Source organism: Heteronotia binoei, chromosome 5, assembly GCF_032191835.1.
Source record: "Heteronotia binoei isolate CCM8104 ecotype False Entrance Well chromosome 5, APGP_CSIRO_Hbin_v1, whole genome shotgun sequence".
NCBI classification, from domain to species: Eukaryota; Metazoa; Chordata; class Lepidosauria; order Squamata; family Gekkonidae; genus Heteronotia; species Heteronotia binoei.
In genome coordinates, this window is record NC_083227.1 from 106,497,124 (window position 1) to 106,522,214 (window position 25,091).

The following is a 25,091-nucleotide window of genomic DNA, read 5'->3' on the forward strand; positions in this document are numbered from 1 at the left end:
CTGGATCGCATGCACCCGGACCGCGCGCCTGACCTGCAAAAGGTGCCAGAGGTGGTCCAGGCCCCCTGGGGGTTCGACATAGGGGACTTGGTGTTTGCCAAAAACTTTGGCGGAGGGCCAACATGGATACCACCATGAGTATCCCATGTACTAGGGGCCGTCATGTATGAAGCCATCTTAGAGGGCAGATTCACAATAAGGCGGCACATTGACCAATTATGCACGCGAGAGGCACCCAGAGGAAAGACGAGGATGCACCCACCCCAGCACCTGCTCTAGGCGAAACAACCCCTGAGCCAGAGGAAGCAGAAGAGCCTGCAGCTACACCGGTGCCAGCACCAGTGGAACAGACGGGACCACCCTCAGTGCCAGAAACTGCAGAGGACCCTGTCCAGCCAGTGGAAGTCCCCTCAGCACCAAGACCTCCACCATCAGTACATATGAGACATTTGGATTTTTTGCTTCAGTATCATTAATCTACACTTGTCCCATTACCCCACTTTAGAGAGATACTTTCTAAGATCTTCTCCATTCATTTTTATTTTAACCACTCTAAATAATTTGATGCCATCTGAAAACATGACCACCTCACTACTCATTCCTAACTTCAGATCACCTATAAACAAGTTGAACACCACCAGTCTCAGTACAGCGGGGCAGGACAGAGGGAATGTGTGCCTGCACAAAAGACAGTCAGTGAAAAACAGTTGCAGATAAGTGCAACCCTGTTTTCATATTCAGTCTTCTATGCAGATTAGCAAGCTACACACCAATGTTGATGGGAGTGAGTCTCTTATCAAAGAGAGAATGCAGTACAGCATTTCCAACTGCTGACAATTACTATTATCAGGGGGGGGTTGTATAAAAAGCCCAACAGGAACTCATTTGCATATTAGGCCACACCCCCTGACATCACCAATATTTTACACGGATTTTTATAGAACAAGACCAGTATGAACTTATTTGCATATTTGGCCACACCCCCTGACACAAAGCCAGCTGGAACTGTGTTCCTGCTTCCAGAAGGAAATGCCACTGTAACAGGAGTAACTGAATATAAGACAGTTAAGATCTCTATTTAGATTTTGAATCTGAACATATCATGTCCATTTCCAGTGATTTCACCATGCACAGCATCTGCTTAAAGTACAAAGGTGCTCATTTGGATACACTGCAGAAGAATTCCCCACAGCTTCACTGAGGGACAGATCCAAAGGGAACTTAGAACAAAGGCCAAATTAAGAAGCTTTTGATAACCTTCAGAATCTGAGATATGATAAGCCCGAGCCAGGGTGGCCAAACTATGGCTCGAGAGCCACATGTGGCTCTTTCACACAGCAGCTTGGAGAATATATTTAAAGTTAAAGTTGCTTTCCTTCCACTTCTCCCTTCTTTCCCCCATCTAATTTCCTTCCTTCCTTCCTTCCTTCCTTCCTTCCTTCCTTCCTTCCTTCCTTCCTTCCTTCCTTCCTTCCTTCCTTCCTTCCTTCCATCCATCCACCTACCTACATCTGATGCTCATGTATTACAGCTCTCAAGCATCTGACATTTATTCTATGTGGCTCTTACATTAAGCAAGTTTGGCCACCCCTGAGCCAGAGGTTCATGGGAAAGGGTCTGAAAACAGATAATGGTGCAGTCAAAACAGAACTGATGCTGCCAGTGGAACTGATTGCTGTTGAGAGTAGAAATCTCCCCATGTGGAACTGTAGACAGATGATGGCAAGTATGAGTAAGGTTGCCATGGAGCTAGAGGTAATGGTGTTGGCCAAGGCATGCCAGAAGGAACTGACTAGGATGAAACTGATCATGACTTCTATAAAGTGGGGTGCAAAGGCAGCCCCACCTGAAGGATCTCACTCTCCAATAGAGAAACATACTGATTTTGAAGATGAGAGAATGTATTATGTGGAGCAATGTGTACCACCTCTTCAAGAACAGTTGGTTCCTCTGCAGTAGGCTATGGTAATTTATCTGACTCCTTGGACAAAGATGGAACTAACCCTTTGTCCAGGTGCTTAGACTTCAGGGTGGATAAAAATCAATGTGTATGTTTTTTTAAAAAAAAATTAAAATCAGATTTTTAAAATTTAAACCAGGTTTTTTATTTAAATTGAATTTTTAATAGAATGCTTTTTAACAGAATGCTTCTATTTAATATGTAATAGAACTATGCTACTATTAAAACATAAATTTAATTATGTAGAATGAGGCTGTATATTCATGCAATGTTTAATTTTTTTGGTAAATGAATTTCATTAATCCATTCACAATGTCATCCTCTCCCAGAGGTTTCTGTAAGATTATTTTGGGCATGTTTTCCTGTCTAGATTATCACAGATACTTGGTTTTGCAGTCCTCAAAACTGCACATTTCTGTCTGCAGAGACCGCATGCCTCTTCACAACAAAATTGTTATAAAATACAGAGTTGAGACCTTAAATCCATTGTTCCTTTGCAAATTTATGTACACAGAATCAGCCCCTTACCTCTTAAGTATCAAGTTTCAAGAAGTTCAATTAATAGAAGATTTTTTTTAGAGGAATAGATCTGTACAAGGAGCTAAGTGTGAGGAAGGAGTGTGTGATGGACTGCACTTAAAAACTAGATACTTAATGCAGCAGAATCAGAGATCTGGAAGTTAAAGGGTTATCAGTCCACTGGAATGGAGAGCTTGAGTGATGGGCTAATCTCTGGCCAGCACCAGCTAAGAAAAACTATATGATCAGCCAAGTGCTGAAGACAGTTCAGTTCAGTCCATTCCAATCCATTCCAGAGGCCTGTCAGTTGGAACCATTCTGAAGGCAGTCAGTTGGTTTCTGACAGAGTTTGGAGTCTGATAGGAAGTAAAACAGGTTCACTCTAGAGTGAAGGAAAAAGACTCCTTTGCCTTAACTGTAGTATTCCTATCCTGAGAAAGAATTCACTAACAGAATTCAGAGTCTAAATGTCAGCCTAAACTGAAGTACACTTTACACAGACACCAGAATTGGGATGGTGATTTGATTTGGTGAGAGTGATTGGGTAGTATGCTGAAATGCCCTTTCAAGTCAAAAGGAACAGGGTTATATCTTCTGTGGAGAAGATTAATTCCTGCCCAGTCTCTCTAGGGGGTTGGCTCTGAGAAGGACCCCGGGTCTGATGTGAAGAAAAAAACTTATTTTAGACACCTCAGGAGACAGAAATAAACTGTAGTTTCACTAAAAGAGTGAGGTAGGTCCTGAAAGAAACAATCCAACTCCAGGAAAACTGCACTGTCATAGGAAACTCTCTGAAAAAACTGTTGCTGTAAGTTAAAAAATAGTATATATAAAATCTCCCACTGTTAAGAGCCTAGAATATATGCAAACACGCTTCAAGATCATGATTTTTCCTGTTAAAAGACATGCACTTTGAAATAGAAACAAATTTTACTTTAGCTTTTCCAACCCCTGACTACCTATTCATCCCCTGCCTGTTAAATAAACTTGCATTCTCTGCTTGAATGTTATATTGTCTTAAGTGCCATTTCAAAGAATAAAACAAGAGAGCTCCTGTTTTCCCCATGAAGTTCCTGGGCAGGGCTAAAAGCCAAATTATATTTTCTGTGTGACAGAATGGGACAACCAGACATCAAAACCACAAATATTAACACGGGTTGCAACTGATTGGACAGTAGTGATCTGTTGTGCTCTGTGAAGAGTTAAGTTTTCTATCTGCTATCTGTTCTTTCAAACTTGCTGGATTGGATCCTGCTTTGCTCTGTTTTGTTTTGCTTCAAGGTGGCTGTTTCAGCAGGCTCAAGCCTTTTTTACTTTTACTTTCAGGATGTATTCTCTATCCAGTTGACAAGACGCTGAGTGTAGCCTAATTAGCTTTGGGTACGAGAGGAGAATAGCTGGTGTACAAAGGCTGTTTATCTTCCTCCACTTTCATAGCTATAACTTTTCCAATAGTAACCTATTCCATCTCATATTTTACTATTATTTTAATTTGGGTTAAATTGGGCAGGTTCCTACTGTGCTGGGAATAGTGCTGTGGCTGGAGGATACATGATAGGTTTCACCTGTGGGCTGAGTATGACTAGGCATTTACAGGCTGTGCTCTGCTACAGAAAAGCATTGTTTTAGCTGATTTTAATCAGTTTTAGCTTTTGTTTTAAGTAGTTTTTATTTATTTTTTTGTTCTTAATTGTTTAGCTTCCATTTAATTGTTTAGCTTCCATTCCATTTAGTTTATTCTTGCCTTTAACTTTTAAACCATTTTAAACCCTTTTTTAAAGAAATAATTTTAAAACTCTTTTAAGCAATTGTGGTTGTCCTAGTTTAATCTAGAGCTAACCAGCTGTGTAATGATTATAGAGTATAGATTTATATTAGTGGTTATTGATTATTGCAATGGGTAAAAGAGGGCCCGCCCTTTTGACAAGGATTTTAACATGAAACAAAAGCAAAGCAAACCAGATTACTTTTTTACTAGTGTCTCTCCAGCAGTTTCACTAAAAATAGGTTTGATCCTTTAATGCTACAAAGCTAGGTAGAGGTTGAGGAACTTGACAGATCTCACTCTCTGAACCAAAATGATTTGTTTATCTCAATAGGGAAAGATGATATGGCAATGAATGATGAGAAAGTTGGAAAGAGGTGCCAAGATCTCAGTCTGCAAACATCACAAACTACACTTGTAGCAGACACACTTAAATTTATCTATAAAAGGCTTGAGTTTATTGCAGATTATCTTCTTAAGATAAAACCACAGAACCAGGAACACTCATTACAAAGACATAGGAAGCCTCTCTATTCAGATACAGCTAAAAAGAACATAACTTCTAGTGAACGGCCTCTGTATAACAAGAAAAGGTCTTACTCCTCTTCTCTTTCCAAAACCAAAAATGAGCTCCAGGTAAATAACCTTCAGATGGTAGTGACTATTTTCCCCTTTAAAGGAAAATTGATAAACTGGTGGGGAAAGTGGAATACTAAAAACCATTTGTCCTACTTGTTGGACATACCAGTTTCCTCTATTAATCCAAAATTTACTGAAAAGCCACAAGGGCCAATCCGCTGGGACAGATATATATTAACTTTCTACTCACCTCGGATCCCAGCAATGATGTTCAATAGGGCTACTTATTTGAAAAGGCATGGAATCCAACTCTCAAATTCCTTGTTCAATCCGAGTAAAAAGCCACTTAGCATGTCTAGTCCCCTTAAGGAAAGGAAAACTATTAACTCAAAGTGAATTCAACCTTCCACTAAGGATAGATCCTTGGATGAATTCCTACTGACTAAGAAAGACCATGTTCATGAATCAGATTTAATTGACAAGATGACCTGTGAGAATTTTAGCTAACCAGATGAAGCCAAAAGTTTTCCCCCGTTGCCATCTTTCTGAAAAGATAAGCAACTGGACCTAATGAATGCAAATCTTATTCAATCATTTCATTCCTTACCCTTTGAGGAACAAGGCAAAACCAGGTAACAAATCTAAAAAAGGTATAATCAAATGACCTATACAGGTCCCCTGGTAAGAATCCTCAGCCAGCTCCTTAGATGCAACTACCCATCCTTTGACTAATAAGGAGACACATGTTCCAAGCCTGACTAGAGAGAAAATCCCTATGCTTCTTGAGCCAAAAATTATAACTAACCTGGGGAATATTCCGAAGTTGCTAGCCTTAGGTGCTTCAATAGCAAAAAATTGACTAACTGGGACCTGTGGACTCTATATTTTGAGTTGAAATATTGCTGACTGGACCTTGAGAATTTGTTGTAAAGACACTATATTTTACTCCTTTAGGATACTTGGCTAATGGATGAACTTGTCTTTCCTGGTTAATCTACTCTCTTTCAGAAGGCAGGCCATGAGGGGGTTTAGATTGAATATCGAACCCTGCAATCTTTTGGTGGCAGATGATTTGATTATTGCCTTCCTATTAAAGTTGGATGATGTGACAGTCAACCTTTTCACTGTTTGCATTCCCCCATCCAATCATGGTATATTGGTCCAGAGATGGGATCACCTGTCGATGACTTGCAAACCTGTTTTCCAGAGACCCCTTTAGTTCTAGTGGGGGACTTTAACTGGCAGTGATGATTATATGCTTTTTTTCTAAATGATTAGGCTCTGATAATGATAATTTTTTTAGCCCTGGTGTAATAAGGATGATGTAATAAAATGAGGTAGTTTGGAAATGGCTAAATTTGTGATTCAGAGAACTTCATCCCTCTGAATGGCCACTCAAAGTTTGATGGAACTGGTGACTTCACTAACATGAGTCCAAAAGGAGCACTGTAACAGATTATATCCTGGTCCCACCTGACTATCTCCCCCATTTTAAGTTCCTAAAAGTCGGTGACTTCTTGGGAAGTGATCACCTCCCAGTCTTTGAAGCTACTGACCTATCCTTATAACACTATCTTATTCCAGCACAAAGTTTTCCTCTGTCAGAAAACCAAAATAAAGTCTGTCAATTACACTGGAACTCTAACTCTAGTGATAAGACTCGAAAGTATAATGGGTTCCATATCTTGTAACACCCTTGTTAACAAGGTTTTGCAGTTTGACCCAGTGCATAATTGTTGGCATAATCTAGATGTGGTATTAAAACTGTTTAGACCACTTTACAGGAAAAAGAACTCCAGTAGGACATTCCCTAAGGTTGGAGGAATAGCTGGTTTAATGGTGACTGCAAAAGAATGAAAAGGCACATTCAACGGAAGCATCATGAGCTTAAAAGTAACTGTACTACAGCAGCCCTCTGAGAGTTGATGGAACTGAAGAAAATGTACAAAGAACTAATTAAGACAGGATGGCCCTTAATAAGGAATGGGGATATCGCATCTCAGCTATCAATAATAATAACAGATCTTCTGGTCTATTATAAGTACTACTATAAACCCAGTGTCTAAAATCCCATGCTGTATTGCCACTTTGACATGGGAACTCTATTTCAGGAGGCTATTCTCCGGTGCTAATGGTTCTAGTGCACCTGCTATTTTTCCACTTGATGCAACAGCATCCTGGCTGGAGGTATCGATTAAGGAGGCTATTTGCCTTATCAAGGGATTAAAATTAGGAAAAGCTCCAGGTTCTGATCTAATCTCTAATAAGCTATTCAAGGCTAATCCACTATAATGGGCCATAGTCCCAGCCCCAGTTTTCACTCAAATTAACATCAGTAGGCAAATACCTGATTCATGGAAACATTATATTATTGCCCCAATATTTAAAAAGGGATCCAGAAGTGACCCAAGAGAGCCAGTCTGGTGCAGTGGTTAAGTGCGTGGACTCTTACCTGGGAGAACCGGATTTGATTCCCCACTCCTCCACTTGCACCTGCTGGAATGGCCTTGGGTTAGCTATAGCTCTGGCAGAGGTTGAGCAGAAAGGTTAAAACGGATAAAAGGAAGTACTTCTTCACCCAAAGGGTGATTAACATGTGGAATTCACTGCCATAGGAGGTGGTGGCGGCCACAAGAATAGCCACCTTCAAGAGGAGGTTAGATAAAAATATGGAGCAGAGGTCCATCAGTGGCTATTAGCCACAGTGTGTGTGTGTGTGTGTGTGTGTGTGTGTGTGTATATATATATATATATATATATATATATATATATATATATATATATATATATATATATATTTGGCCGCTGTGTGACACAGAATGTTGGAATGGATGGGCCATTGGCCTGATCTAACATGGCTTCCCTTATGTTCTTATGTCTTTGAAAGGGCAGCTGCTGTGAGAGCCCTCTCAGCCCCACCCACCTCACAGGGTGTCTGTTGTGGGGGAAGAAAATATGGGAGATTGTAAGCCGCTCTGCATCTCTGATTCAGAGAGAAGGGCAGGGTATAAATCTGCAATTCTTCTTCTTCATCATCCTGTTATTGACCAGTCAGCCTTCTCTACATTCCAGGAAAACCAAATTCTGCTTATTTACTAAAGGAGCTCCAGGATTGGATGGAATCAGAAGCCAAACTGGGGCAGAAACCACAGGCTTGGAGGGCGGGGTATAAATCGAATTAAACAAACATCTTTTGGGGGGTGTTACATGCAAATTTTATTGACCTTAAGGGGATCTTCGATTCTGTAAATTGCCCTAAATGGTGGAACAAAAAAAAAAATCAAACCACCACGGACAAAAGGCTCCTAGGATTTATTCAACATTTATATATGGGTTTGACGGCACAAGTACAATGTGGGTACAATAGGAATTTAACAAATCCATTGAATTTTGAAAAGGGAGTTTATCAGGGATGCTTCTTGGCACCTTTTGATGATTACTGCCATCCACCAAAATTGGCTGAGATTGGTATATTTATTTTGCTTTATGTGGATGATGCCGTGATTTTGTCTCAAGCCAGTGTCAGACTAAAAAAGGGCCTTGCAATAATCTTCCTCCAGTTATTGTTGTTAAGAAAGCTTGGTGATAACTACCCAAAATCTAAGATCCTAGTTTTCATCAAGACAAGAAAATGGAACCCATCTCAATGGTCTATCAAGACAAGGCTTTCTCCTATTTAGGGATTCTGTTCTCTTTGACCCCCTAATTTGGAACAGTGCATAACAAAGCAAAACCTTGTGCAAATGCCATAAATAGCTTTTCCCACAATAGGGGGGGAGGAGTATATTCCTGAAGCAGTGCAAGTCTTTAATTTGAAAATTGCTGCCCTCATTCTTTACAGTCCAGATACATGGATTAAAGCTCTCTCTGATAATACCGACCAACCACTAGCCCAATTCTTAGTAATTCAACAATTTATAAAGTTTATGGGATAAGAAGGGTACAGAAACAAAAAGGGGAGGGGAAACAGGGGGGGAAAGGATAAGGAATCACACTGCACACTATTGATAATGGTTTACACATTTATATACCTATCATCATTTCAGTTTTAAGTCAATGAACTCTGAACCTCTATGATATTCCTCTAACATCTATAAAAGCTTATTGGCAGGATTTTCCAGCCATACGTATAGAGGTGACCATATTTGCTCCTTCTTTCACTAAGTCAGTAAGAATGTCCATCTCTACTACTTCCAGTAACTTCACGATTAGTTCTGATTTCGTTGGTGTCTCCTTCTTCTAGGTCTTAGTGTACAAAATTCTAGCTGCAGTTACTAAGTGTACATACATATGTTTCAAACTCTTATCTGTTACGTCTGGCATAATATTCAACAAGAAAAATTCTGGTTTAAATAAAATTGTGTTGTTATACATTTTTTGGATCACTTCATGTACCATAGACCAATACCTTCTAGCTTCTCTACATGTCCACCACATATGGTAGAAGGATCCCTCCTTATTCCCGCATTTCCAACGTGTTTCGGAAACTCCCTTATACATTTTGGGTATGTTTTATTTAAGAGTAGTGGATTTTGTCATTTTTATATTGGTGGACCATATTCGTTCCCACTGGTCAAACTGAATGCTATGGCCCACATTCTGTGCCCACTTCATCATTGATTCTTTTACCATCTCATCTTCCATTTTCATTTGAAGCAAAAAAGCATAGACATTTTAAATTATTTTCTCATTCTGGCCACAAATGATCTTATCAAATAATAATTTTTCCTTCTCAAAGTCAATTATTTTATCTTTTGCATATCTTGAATCTAGTTGGGCTTTTGTCCACCAATCTAAATTTACATTCTGATCTTTCAGTTCCTCATTAGCTTTTAAAAGCAAATAATTATCTAACAGATCACCATAGGTCAATAAATTTTTGTCTGTTCATAAACTGGGGTGGGTAAATGCTTCTATCAGAGAAACCCAGGAAGGGATCTTAGTATATATTTTGGAATAGGAAATATACACTAGCCCAGTTCTTAAGGAAAATATTGAATATTTCCTGCTGCATGTCAAACGTTGTATTATAGGCAGAATTTGGACAGGTATCTTCAGAAGCAAGAGCATGGCTTTTTGCCTTCAAACTGAGATTAAAAGAGCTCTTTGTTGAAGATGTTTGTTAGCTGCTTAAAATAGGGATACCACAGATCAACTTGGGTGGAAACCCTGGATAAGGAACTGATGAAAGTTGGAATGCTGACTGGTGATATTTTTTTGAGATGGACAAAACCAAGCATTTTCTTTGATCAAAAAGCAAGTCCTCAAAATCAACTATGGTAGTTTGAACCTGAGTGCTCACAGAGTATCCTCATTCCTATTTTTTTTTTTTGGGGGGGGGGGTACCCAAAATTAAAAAAAACAAAACCCAATCCCAAATGTACTATCTTACCATCCCATGTTATTGCAGAGCTTTTGTGTTTGCAAGACTGAACATTATACCTACAATGGTTTTGCAAAGGAGATTTTTAAGGGTAGCCTTCAATATGTGAATGCATTATTTAGGAGACTTGATTTAAAAAGCTTTAAGCATATCTTATTTAGTCAAGAATAAATACATTTTTAAAGCACTATCCTTGTTCCAACCTACACAAGATTAAAGATTTTCATGGCAAGCAACAACTACTATGCTATTTGTTGCATACTAATACAAAAAAGTTCTGATGTACCATACATTATAATATAAAATAATTAGTAAACATCTCAAATGAGGTACTATATATTTTGAGAAGTTTGATATCATTACAGTCACTATAATGCTATACAACCCTAACCACACACTCACAAGTAAGCCAATTAGTATATTTAAAGGTCACGTTTAAGGCTGAAACTGTGATTGACAAGTAAAATATTTCCTAAGTAACATAGATTTTGAGTCTGAAAAAATCATTTGATTTTGTCACGCAAAACTGAAGCTAAAGCAACCCAAGATATATCCACTACTGTCAGTTCAAGAGCTTGCTTGAGCTTGACACTTGAGGCTAGCTTAGGGCTTGTATAGTTCTCCAGCACCTTAATAAAGTAAATCTACATTTTTTTCTGCAAAGTTCTATAACATCTACAATTTTGTGTGCAAATTTTGAGCAAAAAAATTTACTCCAATTTTGATTTTTACAATCTCTGCGAGACATAAGCAAAGTCCACAGTAACTGAAGTGCTGAATTGTGCATTGATATGGCTGCAGAGATCATTGTGCTATAGTAACACAAGCCAAGTATCCTAGCGTTAGCAGTACTTACATGTAAGCCAACATTCTGTGGAGATTAGTGCCAGTCCTAGGTTTGTGGAGAGGACTGTCACTGATCTCCACTGTGCAGTTTCCTTACACATCACATGCCCACTAACATATGAACAAAGGAGCCTGGATGTAGCCGAGGTATATCTGTGAATAGAAGGGATGGTAATATTTGTTAGTTCCCCATCCCCCCCCCCACACACACACCGCAGACCTCTGGCTACATGCCCACCTTATTCCAAGTCTCCTTATTCCTAGGAGCAACATTTCATAACGTGTTTTGGGCTGCTACAGGAAGTGGGAGACAGGGATGTTCTGCTATGTAGACAGAACATCCTTCCATCCACCAAAATCTCTAGTGAATCCAAGCCACAGTCTCCCTGCTACAAGGAGCAGCAAGGCAGGACTTCCACTCTAATTTAGGCCCCTTCAGTACTGGCAGAGCTAAAAGGAATACAAAGAAGTTTATTTCTGAAGCAATCCAAATGGAGAACCACCCTGAGAGTGAATGAACAAGTTGGCAACAAAGAGCATCAATGCTTCTCTTGGCTGGTGTTATCTGCCACTTGCTCAAGTGGCCTACAGGCAGGTGGCATCCAGGCGCAGTACCTGCCTCCCCCTCATTTGCACTCTCTCTCTCACTGACAACTCCTGGACATTGCCACCTGGTTTCTCGGGAAGAAGAGAGGAAGCAACAAGAACCAGCAGCTCCACTCCAGTCCTCCTTCTTGTCCTGGTGGAAAGAGTGGGGAGAATGTATGGCATGCCAGCAAGGAATGGACAGCTGGAAAGAAGACCAATTTTTACTGCTGCCCAAAATGAGAAGGCAGGCTGTTCCTGGGGCCAGGCTAGGCAACTTGTCAGGCTGTAACAGAAGCCACCTCTGAAGTGTTGTCAACATCTGCCTGAAGAAGCTGACCTTAACACTGAGCCTGGAAAAGACAATAACAAAGGGTAATCTCCATTCAGCTTGGTTTGAAAATGAGCTCAGTTATATGTGCTACTTATTCCCAAAATTGGCAATAGCTCATTTATACACGCCAATTTTGAAACCCCATTATACCCTTCATGATATGGGGAGTTTAATGGTATATGAATGTGTCCACACTGCAAGCTCAGATTCTCCCACAAGACCATGAATCCTACCCTATTCTCTTCTTCTCTTTCCCTATAACTTTTCATGAAGGTCTTGAAGTCATCTCTCTGCAAAGCCTCCACTTCTCCCTGGAGCCTAGAATGCTGAAATGGAAGTATCCTCCTAGCACCAGTAGCTCTGGGATATTTAATATCCTTGCTGAGCACTCAGGTACCCTAAACAGCTACTTAGGTTTTCTTGTGCCTACCTGTACATGCTGAAAAACTCTATACTCCAAGGCAGAAAACTTCTTAGGGAAATAGGAATCCATAAAGCAGCCAGATTTTGTCAGCTGAGGAAATTTGCATTTTGACCTAGGTAAACCCAAACCTTGACACTCAGACAGCTTTTCTAAGATTCAGAACAAAGTGGCTTAATACAGGTATCATCTCTTTTCCAAAGCTTCAATAATTCAGCTTTAGCTTGGCATATACTTAACAAGGGCGATATTATCAAGTAGAATCAGTGTTTTTTACCACTCCCAGGAAACTGCACCAGAACAATATTTTATATTACTTTAATATGCAACAAATAGAAGCACATTGCAGAGCTACAATTTAAAGACATAACTATAATGTAACAGTTTAAGATAGTAAATGTTGAAAGCAGCATATAGAAATCAAAATCAAAAAGTTAAACTGAATTAGCAAAATCAGTGTTCAGTGATGAGTACGGGTTTAGTATTTTCTTGTTTCATCAATAAAATGTACGTTACATGTTATTCTAATTTAATTTTATGACCTCATGCAAGCCACAGTGAAACATCAGAATTTGTGTAAAGGTTCAGTCTTGCAGAGACCTAGCCTTGAAGAATGCTGAAAACTCATGATCTATTTGTGTTCCAGGCATTCTCTCTAAGTAGATAAACTGCTGATAATGCACCTTGTCCACTACCTTTTGATGTAGTAGTTAAGTGTGTGGACTCTTATCTGGGAGAACCAGGTTTGATTCCCCACCTTGGGCTTGGGTCAGCCATAGCTCTCACAGGGCTGTCCTTCAAAGGGCAGTTTCTGTGAGAGCTCTCAGTCCCACCTATCTCACCGGGTGTCTATTGTGGGGAAGGAAGGTAAAGGAGATTGTAAGCCACTCGAAGCCTCTGAGATTCAGAGTAAAGGGTGGGGTATAAATCCAATATTATCATCATCATCATATAGAAGACTGAGATTTAAATCTGAGAGACCTAAGAGCCTTATGGGGTGGCTGGGAAAGTTCTCAAAACTCAAAGTTTTCCCCTACAGACCTTTCCAGTGATCCCAGTGGGAAAAAAATATGAAAACATGGGGGGGGGGCAGTTAATATGAAACATATCTTCTTTTGGAATGAACAAAAGATATTGAAGTCCAGACTTTATTCTCTCAAAATGCTTTCTGAGAACTGTGTATTATGATGCATTATATAGTCTACAGCATTATATAGTCTACAGCATTATATAGAAATTCCTCTGTATACAGCAGAAACATATACAATTTAAAGGATATTATTACTGTTTAAATGTGGCTAATTTGGTATTCAATTAATATGACATAGTGTATATGGGGTCACCAAAAATCAGATGTGACTTGATGGCACTTTCCACCACCATCAGTTTATATTGGGGGGAGGTCAAATAAGGCAACCCTATTCATATGACTTACAAGGCCCCCTCTCGCTAAGTAGCTGCTGTGCAACAAGGGTAGGCAAAGCTGCTTGTAAGTGGGGTAGTGAGATACCCTTTTAGGGCAGGCTCAGGTCAGGTTAGAAATGGAGTGAAAAGGAGGCCAGTCAGAGGTGGTGCATTAGTGCAAATGGTAAAAGGAAGCTCTGGAGAGATCAGTGAAAAAACAGTGAGAAACAAGAAAGGCATCACCATAAGCTGAGCTCTGATGGAGCTGAATTTGCTTTCCCCGCCAGGGAAGGGGGAGCACTTGCACGTCTGGAAGGGTTTTTCCAAAGGCATCTTGGAGCACCACGACTTAGCAGTGATGATCCATGCTATGCGCACCTCAAGAACAGACTACTGTAATGCCCTCTACATGGGGCTACCTCTGACTCTGACCCAGAAATTGCAGCTAGTGCAGAATGCTGCAGCACAGTTGTTAATGGGGCTCCCTCAATGGGAGCACATTCAACCAGTGCTAAAAAGCTGCACTGGCTGCCTATTGTGTACCGAGTCTGTTTCAAAGTGTTGGTATTGCCTTTTAAAGCCCTATATGGTCAAGGACCTGTCTATCTAAAGGACCACCTTTCCCCATGCACACCCCAGAGAGCAATGCATTTGGGAGTCCAAAATTTGCTATCCATCCCCAGACCAAGTGAGGCCAGACTAAGCTCTACATGGACCAGGGCCTTCTCAGTGGCAGCACCGACGTTATGGAATGCTCTCCCAGAGGCCATAAGAGCCCTGTAGGACCTCTCCCAATTCCACAGGGCCTGTAAAACCGGACTCTTTCGACAGGCCTACAACAAGTAATGTGGGATAAGACTGCCACTGCTATGCTGCTGAACAATACCATCAGTAGGACCACTAACAGATTAACAGAAGAACTGAGACATCAATATAATCTGATCTGCCTATGTTAAAAAAAAAATTTCCATAGCACCAAATATCTAGTTTTTAAATTGTCTGTAGATGTTTTTATCATTTTAAAACTGTAATTCAAATTGTTTTTTACCATGACTGCTAGCTGCCCAGAATCCACTTGCAGAGTGGGCAACATATAAATCCAAAGTAAGTAAATAAATAAATTAAAATGTGCTGTGCAGTAGGGATCTTCTGGGCAGCAGGTCTCCTGCAGAAATGCATAGGATGGCAGGCTAATCACAACAGAGGAAAATTCTGGGAAGATCTTCTCATGTTTCCTGCTACCTGTCCATTTCACCTCCTCCCTCAGTCTGTTGACAGAGCAGCCAGTGGCCTTGAAGATCCAGGTGGCTCTTTCATTTTAAAGTAAAAATTATGTTTATGCAGTAGAGTTCCAAAGCGCAGTCAGAAAAAATAGCATAAAATACTGTTTGTATTTATTTATACATTAAAATATTTAATTCCTGCCTTTGCCCTTGATTCATCATGATTAATTAAGTGATACTAGCAAAGTGATTAATACAAATGAACACTAACTTAACAGTAAATCTTGCATTTTGATAATTTATGATACACATGGCCCAAATGACTTACATATATCAGATTCATCTCTCATAACAGATGACACCCCTAGTGTACATGAAGAGGTCTGCACTTTCTGTGTTTTTAAGTTTAATTCAATGTCCAAAACTGCAGTAAAGCTGTAATACTGACAATACTATGGCTGTTCACAAGTCTAAATAAGAAATGTTTTTGTTTACTACACAATAGAAAGTTTCTATTGCAATGTTTATTTTTTCCTACTTCTCAGAGAGCAAAAACTAAGATATATACCAACTTAAGTAGCATATTTACAGTTTTGTTTAAAGAAATCTAAGACTTTCATATTTTAAAATTTAGACTTGATGAATACTTAAGTCCCAAATTTCTAGAAAATATACTTTGGCTTTGCACACACAGAAACTTAGGAAACCCATGAGACACAAGCAGACCCCTGCTGGAACCCACATTGTCCATGCAGTCCGGCATTCTGTTTCCAATACTTGTCAACCAGATGTTTCCCACAAGTAAACTATGATGACAATACCCTTACACACTGTTAGCTGCTTGCACTCAGCATTCTACATATTGATTTTGATTCTAGGAAGTTCCATTTATAGTCACTAATTCACCTTAGTGACTAATACACCCATCCATGAATGTGTTAATCTGCTTTTAAAGCCATCCAAGTCAGTAGTCATCACCATATTTTGTTGTACACTTCCACAAATTTATTTAAAATGTTTCCATCCACCTATCTCCTTGGACTTACAATGGCTAGGAAAACAAGTTTCAAAGGCATAAAAACAACATAACTGTTCATTATCAAGATACAAAAAAATTCAGAGATTTAAAATTAAATAACTAAATAAAATGTAAATAAATAAAAATTCAATAAAACCTTTATAAATTCTGCAAGTTAGTGCACCTTCTTTTCTCATTCCAGCAGGCTGCTTCAGAGGACTGGGTCTACCACAGAAAAAAAGCCCATGACCTAACCACGTCATATAGTCAATTCTGAGGGAGGGCATCATAAAGTCACTGTATCTCAAAAAAGACATTGCAGAGCTGGAAAAGGGTATGAAGGAGGGAAGACCAAAATGATTGGGCAGTTGAAGCACCTTCCCTACAAGGAAATAGCTAAGGGGGACATTACAGAGGTTTATAAAATTATGCATGAGGTAGAGAGGGCTGACAAAGAGAAATTGTTCTTGCTATCTCAAAATACTAGTAATCGAGAGCATCCAATGAAGCTGATGGGCAGAAGATTCAGGACAGACAAAAGGATTTTTTTTTTACACAGAGAAGAATTAAAATGTGAAATTCACTGCTAGAGTATGTAGTGATGGCCACAAGAATAAACAGCTTTAAAGGGGGATAGGATAGATTCATGGATCATAGGTATATCAGTGGCTACTAGCCATGGTGATTGAGGGGAACCTCCACATTCAGGGGCACTAAACCTCTGAATCCCATCATCAGGAGACAACATCAGGGGAAGGTCTCAGTCTCTATGCCCTGTTGTTGGCCCTCCAGAGGAACTAGCTGGTCACTGTATAAGACAGAATGGACCACTGGTCTGATGCAGCAAGGCTCTTCTTATGTTCTTAAGGGAGAAAGTTGTCTGAAGAATGTAAATGGTGCCTGATAGAATACTAAGAGATGCAGAGGAACAATTATGAAAGACGTAGGTCATGAAGGGCTTTAAAGGTACAGCTGCTTTGAACTGGTCCTGGAAACAAACAGGTAACCAGTGCAATAGATACAGTACTGGAGTTACAAGTTCTGTGTAGCTGACCCAAGACTGGAGTCTTAGTGCAGAGTCAAAATTAAGGGGCCAGATTACAAGCAAAATGCAACTGAATGAAGGCACTTCTAGTTACAGCACCAACCTATTTATCAATCAACACCACACCACCATGCCCAAGAGTACCCAAGATCTTAATCTGATCTACTACTCTAGATATTGAAGAAGAAGATATTGGATTTATATCCCGCTCTCCACTTCGAAGAGTCTCAGAGCGGCTCACAATCTCCTTTACCTTCCTCCCCCACAACAGACACCCTGTGAGGTGGGTGGGGCTGGATTGGGCTCTCACAGCAGCTGCCCTTTCAAGGACAACCTCTGCCAGAGCTCTGGCTGACCCAAGGCCATGCTAGCAGGTGCAAGTGGAGGAGTGGGGAATCAAACCCGGTTCTCCCAGATAAGAGTCCGCACACTTAACCACTACACCAAACTGGCTCTCTAGAGAATCTAGAGAATCTAACCTTATCTAGGTCTGGTAGATCAGTACTATCCAAACATTCTGACTTCCCAACCAATGTATTCTCATCTTGCCTGGATTAAGCTATAGTTTGTTTTACCCTCAGTCACTATCACAGTCTTAAGCCACTGGCTCAGGACCTTCACAGCTGCCTCTGGAGGTTTAAATATTCAAATGTAAATCTGGATGTCATCTGCAAATTAGTGACAAACCCACCCGGGAACTCCACACCTAGGGCACTCCACACTTCAGATCTCAACTAGCTGACACTATCTCCTATAGAAACTCTTTGTTTCAAATATTTTGTTATAGTTTATTCAGCAAATATCATAGCTAACCATATCAAATGCTGCTGATTAATCCAATAATATTTATTTATTAAAACATGTTATGCCACTTTCCACCCAATCTATAATATCAACATCAATTGATTCAATTGTACCTAAAGATTATCTACCAAGGCCAATAATGCTGTTTTAGAGTCTGAAAACAAACTGGCCTAAACTCCTGGCCTGGAACCATATTGAAAGGGTCATCCAGAAGTGCCAGTAGAAGTTGTTCTCTCACAAGCTGCTCAATCACCAGCCCAATCATAATTATATGAAGAAGTAAACAAATATGGATAAATATGCCTCAAGCAATGCTACTGTAAGATTTTCCTAGAGTGAAACAAGTTTTCATGAATTTTTGTATGGAAATATGCATTTTCTGTACAGATATTCAAATAATGTGAAAATCAAAAGTTGAGTGATTTTTCTGCCTAGTTTCTGTACAGAAAGCCCTGCTTAAAATGAACTCTGTTAGAAGACCTGAAGAGCTGTCTTTAAGACACCAGAGTTGAAATCCATCTTGACTGAGCCGATGAGCATTCAGAACAAAGGTCACAATCAAGACATCCAATTAGTCCCATGTACACAAGGGGACTATATACATACACACGTATTTACAAACATTTGCCCCTTTCCTCTTAACACAAGTTTTAAACTTGAAGGACAACTATTTTTAAAAAATGCTTTTAAAATTACTGGGCTATTGCAAGCCCTCTGCATGATACTAACTAGGTCCTTGGATCCTGGCCAAGGGATCTCTGTCCCTGAGCTACTCTACAAGCAACAGCTAAGGTTCCAGAAACTTCCCAGTGTCAAATACACCACAACTAAGGAAAAGCATAGGCAGCAGCCTCCCTTTATGGACATTGTGTGCAAACTTTTCTTCAGTCCATGTGAGATGTACATTCCTTATGACAATTTTTCAATGTACACAAAATGGATCTTTTTATATAGCAGAGCATTTAAAAATGCAGTTTCCGCATCTGCAGATTCAAATGATACACTCCAGCAAGAGATGCACCATATAATTTTGCCTACTGTGCCAGCCGGTTCTTTGTTAATAGTAGAAAATTGTGTTTGGAGATGTCTTGCTTACACTTTAATGTTTCACAACATGATATTTATGTTTATGTTGCATACTTTTATTTCTAAATTATTGTCAACATATAGTCATAGTGAAAAGGCAAAGTGCTGAAGTTCCAGGCTAATCATGATCACAAACAGGGATGAATATAATAACCAACCAAGTCCACTTTTTACTATGAAAAAAGAAACTGTTCAGAAGCAGTTAGAGCATGCAGAATAATCACAACATTTCTGCTGAACTCTCCTTGCTTATGGTACCAATTTTCAAATTTATTGGCCATTTTAATGTTTCAAAACAGGCATTTCTCAGGATAAATAAATTCTATTTAAATAGGGAATAGGTGTGAATTAATTAAAATTCTATTTGGATAACTAATGCTATCCAAATGGTAATGCTGTCATCACGTTTGTACACCTATGACACAAATCTGAGATGACATAAAGATTAAAACCAAGGAAATGAAAAATTTACAATTTCAGGCCTCCAAGGCCACCATGAAACCTCAACACTGCATTGCAACATGATAGAGAAAAAAGAACAGCCACCAAAATTCAGAAGACAACTGCACATTAAAAATGAGCAAACTGTATCTATAGCTAACTGGACTAACATTTTATATTTGAGATGTACTGAGCTGGGTTCAAATAAGTTACATTTAAATCAGCCATTTTCAATTGTGAAGGCCAATGCATGAGTTGATTATGGGATTATGGGATGTCCAGACCTTAATTCAGTTTGAGGATATTATGTCAGTATAGTAAAAAATGACCATTAAATATAGCAACTGCTCACTCACATTTCCTTCATTTTTAGCCTTTACTTCACTAACAGTTTTTTTCTCCACTGAGTTATTACAATGCTGACTAATTCCATATTGCCACACTGTGTAATGTATACGGTTATAATAAAGCTCTGTGAATATCTTCAGATGTCCACTTTCGAAGCTGAACTGTTAAAATGCATCTCTCCCTGGAATCTCCATATCCTGCATTTTCCAACTATTACAAAAACATATTTAAATATAAAAGACTGACCTACATGAGAGCAAACACCTATTGGGCAATGAATGTAGTATCACAATTCATAATTTATCTAAGCAATGCAGAAAGAAAGTAAAACAAAATTGGGGGGGGGGGAGGTAAATCAATTCAGACTATAGCTGATCAATTTGAAAATTAACACAGTGCATAGTGATTAGTGGTTTTCTTTTACTGTTATCTCTGTTACAACAGCATCCATACTTTCAAAATATGGAACACAAGTATGATAATGAAAAGCAAGCTATGTAACTAAAATATCAACTAAAAGGCAAATAACAGGGAATGGTCACACTAATAACTTTACAAATATGGAAATTCATGCTAGCGGATGAGACAAGCCACAAATATGGTATTATCTATAGCCCTGGTTTCTGCAGATTGCCACAAAACTTATTAAACAGTGCAGAGACTCTAGACAATCAAGTTGCTTTTTGATTACTCTTCTTTGAAAGATACTGACTGAAAGCATGAGCATCACTGACGCCCCCTAACGATGCTACAGTAATGATTCCATCTCTTCAACCACAACAAGATCATCATAGACGACAGACTGAGAGAAAGGCACTGAACAAATAAGTAGATTAAAACGATGAGATTCGATTTCTTCTATTTGCGCAGGCTAATCCGGCGCGCGGGCTCCGGAAAACTGTACTTCAAACTCTCAACAATATATATTAATAAAAATAGTATTCGCTTGGATTTCAAATCCACACCAGCGATCTACAGCACGGGATCAAAAAGACTAACAGAACCGTTTCATTGGCTAAGCACACAACGTCTCTTGTTTTTATTTAATTTCTGGAACACAACCTGTAAAATAATAACAGCAATTAAATCCAGAGTTCCCCCCTCCCCCCTTTCCTTCGCTTTCCCTCCTGCGATGGGAGAGGAAAGGAGGCTAAGGGGGAGGGCTGGGCTGCAGCAGCGAGGCTAACAACATTGCGCACGCCACGGTTCCCGAAAAGGAGAAGAGGCGGCTTGCAGTTTGCCATCCGACAGCAGCAACATCCCGCCCCCCCGCACATCCACCAAACACCCTCCTTTAAAAAAAAAATGACAGCATTCCCAAAACGCCATTTTCTGACAAAGAAGCGAGCTGAGAGAATCTCTAAAAGTGCGAGGCACAGGCAACATGCGCAACAAGGAGAAGACATCGCCCGGCCCCTGCACTCCCCCAAAATTCACCTCAACGTGCCCCCCCCCCCCATCCCAGCGCGCAAGGAGAAGAGACGGCCAACCTACCCACGCCGTATTTTTCCTCCTCGGTTGGAGTCCACATGCTGCTCCCGCCGCCGGCGCCGCTTCTGCAGCCGGCGGGCCCCTGCCAGTGCGGAGCGCTGGAGCCGTGGTGCTCATGGGCAAGCGGAGGCGGCTTCTCCGGATGAGCCCGGGGCCGCTGCTCCGCACAGCCCCCCGGGCACCGCGGCTGTGGCGGCGGCGACGTCTTCTCCGCTTTCCTAGGCCGACAGGTGAGCTGGGTGGCGGGGGAGGGAGGAGGACGAGGCTCCCTTCCCCGGAGAGCAACAGCAGCAGAAGCGGCAGCAGGTCAAGGAGACGCGCAGCGTGCCCCCAACCCTTCGAGGCTCCTCCAAGTCCTCGCCTTAATCCAGCCGAAAGGGCCTGCTTGCCTCCCTCTCTCCGACGGCGCCCGAAGAAGCACCGACAGCCCTTCAGCCGCCTCTTCTCCGCTGTTGTTGTCGCCGCTGCTGAAGGACTCGCGCGCCCACCCACTTCGCGATCTGGCGCATGCGCGGACGCTTTTCGCTCCTAGCCTTCCCGCGCGGCCTCGACCAGCCTGGTAAACGAGCACTGCCGAGGCCAGACTGGGAGCCGGGAGGCTGGACAAGGCGCGAGGTTTCCTGGAGCCTCTTTCCGTACAGGGCCTTTCTTTATCTGGAAGCGGACAATCCGTTAAAATTTCTCTGCTTCATAGAAGACGCACATCCTTCCTGACGCTCGAGGGTGAGAAGGAGAAATTACAGCCTTAATATCAACTGATGTGTGGAAGAAATCCTATGGATGAGGAACGTTAAAAATATGCATTTTAACATAGACACGAAAATGCTGGGTGAGATCATCCAGAGATGTGGGCTCTGTGGTGACGCTCAGTTCTATCTAATGTTTTCAGCCGATCCCAGGGAGGCTGAAGAAACCTTGAACTGGTGTCTGAATCAATTTTTGAGTGGATGCAGGCTAATACACTGAAGCTTAATTCATACTAGATGGAGGTGCTGTTAGTGAGCACAGGGCTGGATCTAAGGGGGAGAGGAGGGGGCGCTTGCTCCAGGCGCTGCCGGAGGAGGGGGTGCCAAATTGGGTATGGAGTCCATTCTATTCTATGGGCCCATAACATAGTATGGGCCCATAAGGGGGCAGCATTTTTAAACCCTCCCCCTCAAAAAACATGTAGATCCAGTCCTGAGAGAGCAGGAGGTTTAGCCCGGAATTCAAGCCATCACCTATTCTGGATGAAGTTGTAACTCCCCATAAAGGAGCAGATTCCTGGCCTGGGGGGTTCTCTTGGACCTTATCCTACTGCTAGATAAATAGGTGGCAGTTGTGACCAGGAGCGCCTTTTACCGGCTTTGACTTTATTTAACTTTTTTCACTCCCATTCAGAGGCTCTACCACCCATCACCACATCTGTTGCACAGGTTCATGGTTATAGATAGGCCGGGCAATCACAGCACCACCCCTCTTGCCTCTGTTAAAATAGAGAGAGAGTCCTTACCTTTTCACGCAGAAGGTCCCCTCTCTCTCATTCACAGAGACAGTACCAGACAGGTTCAATCACCTTTAACAATCACCCCTCAATCAGACACTGCACCGTGCATGAAGCTATTGGGGCTTGGGATGTAGCCTCTACTTCAGTCACATGTTGCCATGTCCTGTTATATATATTTCTTTCCTTGGGACCATAAACATAAAGTCCATAGGGTTAAACAAACAATAAGTTTAACTCTTAGTTATGGTTTAACACAACACAAAAGTAAAACAGGTAGATAAATATGTTTCTTCAGAGTTAACTTTTGAACCATAGGCCTATTCACACATTCTAGATTCTTTGCTTTTAAAAAGTTGACTTTCATTCAGTGGCAGGTTGCTGTTATGTCGCAGGCTGTCTCAAGCCAACTTCTTCTTCCCTCAGTCAGCTGATTCCAGTTGAACTAAGGGCTGTTTAAGTGTCCTCACCAATAGTCCATCAGTTCCTATTGCTTGCTCCTAGGGAGAGACCAAACCTAATCTGCCCATCACAGCCAGTTAACCAGTTCTGGCCTTTCTTGGGCAGAAAAGATCTGGCCACTGTGGTGATTACATTTAGATCAGATTACCTCTATGTGGTGGAGCCACCCTTGAATAGTGTTCCTTGGTTAAAAATGCAACAGCTTGGATGTTGACTGAAATGGGTTGCGGGGACTGCATCACTCCGATCTTGTTCTGTCTTCACTGTCTTCCAATTTGCTCCTGGACTCAGTTCAAAGTATTGACCTTTAAAGCCCTGTATGGCCTGAGACCAACATACCTTAAGGACTGTCCTCTCCCATATGTACCTACCTGTTCATTTCAGTCATCTTTGGAGGCCCTGCTTCAGTTGCGCTTGCCGTCTGAGGCTAGTTGGGTGGTGACCCCAGAAAGGGCTTTCCTGGTCTTGGCACCAAAATGTTGGAACTCCCTCCCAGGGATATTAATCTGTCTCCCTCTATCACCAGGAGGTGAAGACTTTTTTGTTTCATTTGGCATACCCCTAATAACAGTTACTGTCCCTCTTCCCTGGTTCTGGTATTGTTTGTTTACATATTTTAATTGCATTATTTTATCATTTTCAATTTTGTTTTAATTATTCAAATCTTTTAATGTTCTATGTGCACCACCTTAGCGACCCCGATCAGGTGGAAAAGCAGCATACAAATGTGTTAAATAAATATAAGAAATAATTTCTGTACCATGAAAAATGCCTACTACATGATAGTAGTAGATATCCTTCAGCAGAAGCAAATCAGATAATACTACTAATCAGAATGCCACTGAGCAATGAAATTGTGTACCTGACTGGCCAGCATCTACAACAATTTTATGTATTTGTTTGTTTGTTTGGTATGTACTCTGCCCTGTCCCAAAAAGGGCTCAAGGCAGCTTACAGAATCAGATATAAACAATGAAATGCTATGTTAAAGTCAAGTTAAAAGACTGACCTGCACTAAGTGCATAAACAATAAATAAGATGGCAATAAACCATAATGAGATCCAGAGCATTCCTTAGTGACTCCTGTGGGATGACTTATCATGTGAAGTAATTTTATGGGCAGTAGTTCTGTGGGGCAGAGAGGCCGAGCTGGACCAACACTTAGTGCCTAAGCCAAAGCTCCAGTGGAACAGTTCTGTTTTACAATAAAGAATTGTAACAAGTCCCACAAGGAGGGTGTTCCATTAGGTCGAGGCCACTAAATACATTTGAATGAATTGGGATATTGGTTTAGTAATTTTGTCATGAGTTTTCTTATAGTGTTGGTCTATATTAATTGGACAGCAATAAGTGAGAAGTATCATGAGTAGATCATGATCCTTCTTACTTATTGTTGTCCAATAAATATAAATATAGACCAATGCAAGGCCAAGAGAAACAGCAATAGAATGAGATGTAGAAGATAATTATGGGAACTTATGTTGAATTCTTGAATAGAATTATAGGAGCTAGCATTTAAAATAAGTAAAGTTTTAGACAACCCTTTAATGCACCTCTTAAGTTGTGGTGCTAGAAGATGATATCCATGCAGGTTTATCATATACATGTTTGCTTAATTAAAACATGCACCATCAAGTAAAAGTACCTAGGACTGAAGCAATTTGGTTTTGGAAGCTCTGACCAAGCTTTCACAATGATTCTTGCCTTGATGTGCTACTAGGCTGTAACAGACTTAGATTCTGCTTCTATTAATGCAAGTGCAATAATGGTGTGTGTATGTTGAATTTCATTAATCCACCCCACCCTCAAACAGTTAATCAACACTCCTAGAGTAGAGTACTTTGATAATCTGTCCAGAATAGCTCTCAACATTTGGCATCAAATCACTATCACA

General features: G+C 40.6%; 1 protein-coding gene across 11 annotated transcripts in view; it reads right to left on the minus strand.

The window, feature by feature from the left end:
• DOCK3 (dedicator of cytokinesis 3) overlaps positions 1 to 21,519 on the minus strand; it is a 340,630-nt gene extending 319,111 nt beyond the window's left edge. For 6 of the 11 annotated variants that reach the window (XM_060240011.1, XM_060240010.1, XM_060240016.1 and 3 more), the window contains exon 1: positions 21,256 to 21,519. In XM_060240011.1, coding sequence (XP_060095994.1) covers positions 21,256 to 21,292 — 37 coding nt within the window. In that variant the 5' untranslated portion in view covers positions 21,293 to 21,519. The remainder of the gene's footprint in view (positions 1 to 21,255) is intronic. The other 5 variants (XM_060240013.1, XM_060240018.1, XM_060240012.1 and 2 more) reach the window with 1 other exon arrangement.
• Positions 21,520 to 25,091: the final 3,572 nt, after the last annotated feature.